At 40.5% G+C, this 4,936-nt stretch overlaps 1 protein-coding gene across 1 annotated transcript; it reads left to right on the forward strand.

Annotated features, from left to right (window-relative positions):
* Positions 1-390: 390 nt before the first annotated feature.
* LOC122596999 lies at positions 391-858 on the forward strand. The gene has a single exon (XM_043769638.1). It carries the CDS (start codon positions 391-393, stop codon positions 856-858), a length of 468 nt encoding a protein of 155 aa, XP_043625573.1.
* The last annotated feature ends 4,078 nt before the right edge of the window (positions 859-4,936 follow it).

Here is a 4,936-nt window from a genome sequence, read left to right on the forward strand (position 1 = left end):
CCGGTACATTATCTTGGTGTTCCCCTTATTTCTACTCGATTAAAATTTCAAGATTGTAGAATTTTAGTCGAACGAATGGAGAGCTAAATAGATAATTGGAAATCAAAATCTTTGTCGTTTGCGGGTAGGCTTCAATTGATCAATTCAGTTCTCTCGTCAATGCATATATATTGGGCCATGGTCTTCATTTTACCTATTCGTATTATCAATGATTTAGAAAAGAAAATGAGGAACTTTGTATGGAGCCAGGGATCGGTAGCAACGAGAAAATAAAAAGTAGCTTGGAATTCAGTTTGTTTGCCTAAATATGAGGGGGGTCTCGGCATTAAAAGGATCTCGGATGTGAACAAAGCTCTTATGGCTCGTCACATCTGGTTTATCATCAACAAAATGAAGTCGTTATGGGTACAATGGATGCATGACTATAAGATAAAAGGTTCATATTTTTGGGTGGTTGCTCCTCGTGGAAGTATGAGTTGGGGGTGGAGGAAACTGTTACAAATGCGAGACACTATTAGACCGTATATTTGGAAGAAGATTGATAATGGTGTAAATACCTTTGTATGGACAGATAATTGGTGTGTCGAGAGCCCTTTGCTCAGTTTTATCACTCCAAGGATGATTGCAAGTGCTGGGTGCAATCTGAATAGTAAAGTGGCTGACCTTATTCGGGACAATCAATGGTTGTGGCCGGATGCTTGGTATAATGTGTTCCCTGTTCTAATTCATATACCACATATACAAATCAATGATAATGAAGATCGAAATGTATGGAAATGTTCGAATGGTGTAGAGACTGATTTTTCTTCAAAAGTGGTTTGGGATTCGTTGAGAAGGAAACAAGGTGAAGTCGATTAGGTTAATGTTGTCTGGTTCTCACAATGTATTCCACATCATGCCTTTCATTTATGGCTGGTTTTTCGAAACAAATTGAAGACTCAGGATCGTATGAAGGCATGGGAGGCTAGGAGTGAGACTAATCTGAAGCTCTGTGATGTCCCCTATGCAAAACGGGGATAGATTCTCGCTCACATTTGTTTTTTAAATGTCATTTTTCGTTACAGGTTTAGATGAAGATAAAGGCATTGGCAAATATGGATGATTTGTCAGAGTCATGGGAAGATATTGCAAAATGCCTCATTCATAGATCCAAACAGAAAACTGTTGAAAGTGTGATTAGTAGGATCCTTGTTGCGGCAGCCTCTTACTTTATCTGGCAAGAACGGAATGAAAGGTTTTTTACACAGAATTCGCGTAGTGTGGAGGTCCTTGTAGAGCTGATTATTCGCATGGTTCGATTGAGGGTAGTCACCATTAGATTCAAAGGCCAAAATAACTTGCTAAAAGAGTGGAGAGTTCCAATACAAGCTGAAGACGTCTCTGGCTGATTGTTTTTTTTTGTTTCTAGATTGGTATCATGTGTAATATTGATTATGATAATTGGTAGTCTAGCTAGGCTAGTTGTCTGAATGTGTTTGGCATGTTATTCACATTAACTAATGTAACATTCAGTTACATTACTTGTACTTATGGTTTGTTTAGAATAGAATCATCGGGGTAACCTTTTACCCAAAAAACTTGTACCTTTTCCATATAAGGTATTTTACAGTTGGAAGAAACCACCATGTGACTCTTGTCTTCATCTAGTTTGAAAATTTTCTGCCTTGACTAACAATTTGGGCAGCATACAACCTGCCTTGACTAACAATTTGGGCAGCATACAACCCGCTGAAGAGAGTCACTGGACTCGCTGATGACACACGTTAGCGAGCAAGTCTTATCAGTGAATCCAAGACTCAACAATCCCCATATTCGCTGAAGAGACTTGTTGAGTAGATAAAACTTAGAAAAGAATGTAGTATGAAAGAAAGATGTCTTTTATATCATCCAAAAATATTACAAGCTGAAGCATAAAGCTTTTACAAAGTAAGACATCCAAAGATTAGCAGCTTCAATCTCCCAAGCGTCCTCCTGCTTGGCAATCCCCAACACTGGATCTTCTCTTCTCGTTGGCTTCATCAGCTCTTCATCTATCTTGCTAATGACTGATCTAGCACTTGTCATTTTAGCGAATCTTTTTCAGATGCTGATCAGAAAGCCAGTAGAGGTTTTTTCAATCTCTGCCAATCTGAAGAAGAGTTGATCATTCTGAAAGTTTTGGAAGAATATGCCAGCAGGGGACTCCAATATTCTCCCTTCTTCAAATACACTTCTAGGAGGCAATCGAAGATTTAAAGTGGTGTCACCAGCTAGAGGAGGAAGGGCTGCTAGCAAGGTTTGATGCATTTCTTTTCTTTTCTTTTGTATTTTCTTGCCAACAGACATTGAGATAGCTGCTGGAGCTCCAAACACTAGCCTCAGCATAGGCAAATCACACATGAACTTCATTTCAAAGCCTCTTGCCTTCTCAAAGTACTCCCTCAGCATATTCTTCAGTTGATTGTAGTTGGGAGCCTTTTTGTTTTTTATAAGCATATACACTTCAGCCCATTCAGAGGCACTCAAAGTGGTTGCCTTGACACCTTCATATCTGACAGGCTTGTCAGCACCTTCTCTTAAAATCTTCAAATTAGTCTTTAGGCCCATGTCAGCACGAAAGGCTTCAGCAGCCACTATTCTTTGTGGCCTCCTCCTGTCATTCATGTATTTGCACCACTTAGCCTTTTCTTCATCAAATTTGGCTCTCTTTTCACTCAGCTACTTCTCTACTTCATCATGTTTATATCTGTAGAGAGCCTCAGCACCACCTGTTTGTAGAATCATTTTCTGCTCAGCATCCAATTGATCTTTTTCAAGGAGTGACAGCTGTCTGATGAATTCCATGTTTTTCTTTTCATTTTCTTGGTTCTCTTTGATTTTGTCCAACTCCTTGATGGCTTTTTCTTGAGTTTTACCCTCAGCAGTCAACGCTAGAATGTCAATCATTTAATGTTGATGACCTGCTGAGGATTGGATGGTTAGAGATTCAGCAGAGAGGGAGGTGAAAGCAGCTAGAGGTTTTTTGAAGAATCTAGACCCCGTGAGTTGTCTCATCTAACTATCTGTAAGTGGAGTGATTTCAGCGTTTGCCAGATATTGACTGTGAAAGATTGGCAACGTTTCATGAGATCTGTCTACAGCCATTTCCTGAGCGAACCCAGCTTCCCATACAGCTTGATGGTTTCAAGTTCCATTTGCTCAGCTTCTTCAAAAATTTCAGGCTGGGGAGACTTGGCAACAACTATCTACTGCTCCCCTTCAGCATTTACTTCTTTAGTCTCCCCTCAGCACTAGCAGGGGGAGCTTCAGCATCCATTTTTGTCCCCCCCTCAACACCAGCAGGGGGAGCATTCACATCCTCCTCGCTGACAGCCACTATTGCCAGTTCATTGATTTGTGTTTCAGTGGCTTCGACAGTGTCATCTTCTTCTTTTTCTTCAAGTACCTTGTCATAAACATTATGTACCACCTTGTTAAACTGCCTTATTGACAAGGTTCAGGATGGCAACATCCACTTTCTCCCCCTTGGAGTTTGTATCATTAATAACAACCTCCACTATTGCTGTTGGGGCTGCCTGCTGCTGAAGAAGATGGGACAGCATATGCTTGATTTCCCCAACTTCTCTTTCTAAGTTCTCTTGGCGCTTACGATCTTCCTCAGTGAACGAGACACGAGGAGCAAGACTGGCCACTTGAGTTTCCAAGGCATTGATGGCCTTGGTGTTGCTTTCAACCTGGGAGATGAGAGGAGAAACCAGGTCAGCAACCCTATTTGCGTCAGCAGCAACATAGTCACTGTTGCTGGATGCCTTCTTAGCTAAAAACCGAACAACATTCCCAATCTTGCACAGCGATCGATAGAAACCTCGAATGGCCTGCTGATCTCTTTTGATGACATTAGTGTAAGTGCGCAGCTTCTCTTAATCAGCAGCCATCGAAACAGATTTTTCTTTAAGTGTCATTCTGCTTTTTGTACCAGCTTTCCAAGATCTTCACCAATATGTCATCTTCATGACTTTTGAGTTGAACAACGAGTGTGGCAGCCTTGGCGAGATCATTTAGCTGGTTTTCCACCTTGGTCAGCCTATTAGAAGAGTGAGTAGAGTAAGAGATACCCAACTCTTTGGCAGTTTGAGATTCGATAGGCATGGCGGCAGATGAGCAGCCAGGAACACTTTGGAAGGAAGAGCGCATGCCAAGGAAAAGCATGGTGTTCACTGGTTGCATGGGTGGAGTCTGAGGTCTGGCAGAAAGAGTCAGCACCTCAGTTTCTACAACATTCGCTGTTGCATTATTATCAGCAACAGTGATGCGTAAATCACGTAAAAACCCAAGCACAGCGGAAATTAAAACAACTATTTTTTGTATTTTCTAATTTTACATGAAAACAACAACAAGACAAGACGATAAATAAAATGATAGATAAAAGAATCCACCACTAAGATTCGTAAAGGCCAAGCCACCGGAACCAAGGATAAAGGAAACACTCCAACCCACCACTATGTTTGATAAAGATCGAGTCACCACAAACACAGATAAAGGAATCGAAGATTTTGGATCTCACCACTATAATTGATAAAGGACGAACCACCACAATTATAGATAAAGGGATCACTCCAAACCACCAAGATCAAAGATCTATAAAGGTAAATGAAGATTTTGGATAAGAAATAGAGGCTACTCTATTAATTTCATTCAACAACATAATCTGTTTTACAATGAGAAATGAGCCCCTATTTATAGATAACTACCTGTCTAGAAATCATCGAAATTATAATAAAAATAATAAGGAAATAAAATAAATAAAAGGCTGGCACATGGTGGGGACAACCACTAACAAAATGGACCAATAGAAAGAGCACACATAAAGCTTCTAGAAATATTCCTTTTGCAGTCGGGCCCATAAACAGTTAGGAATAACGTCGTCACACTCCCCTCTTTTTGTCTTTATCACAGC

This window comes from Erigeron canadensis, chromosome 4, assembly GCF_010389155.1.
Source record: "Erigeron canadensis isolate Cc75 chromosome 4, C_canadensis_v1, whole genome shotgun sequence".
Taxonomy (NCBI): domain Eukaryota; kingdom Viridiplantae; phylum Streptophyta; class Magnoliopsida; order Asterales; family Asteraceae; genus Erigeron; species Erigeron canadensis.

Bases quoted from the DNA above. Each gene is read 5' to 3' on its own strand.
- LOC122596999 (XM_043769638.1), top strand. From the start codon at position 391: ATGAAGTCGTTATGGGTACAATGGATGCATGACTATAAGATAAAAGGT.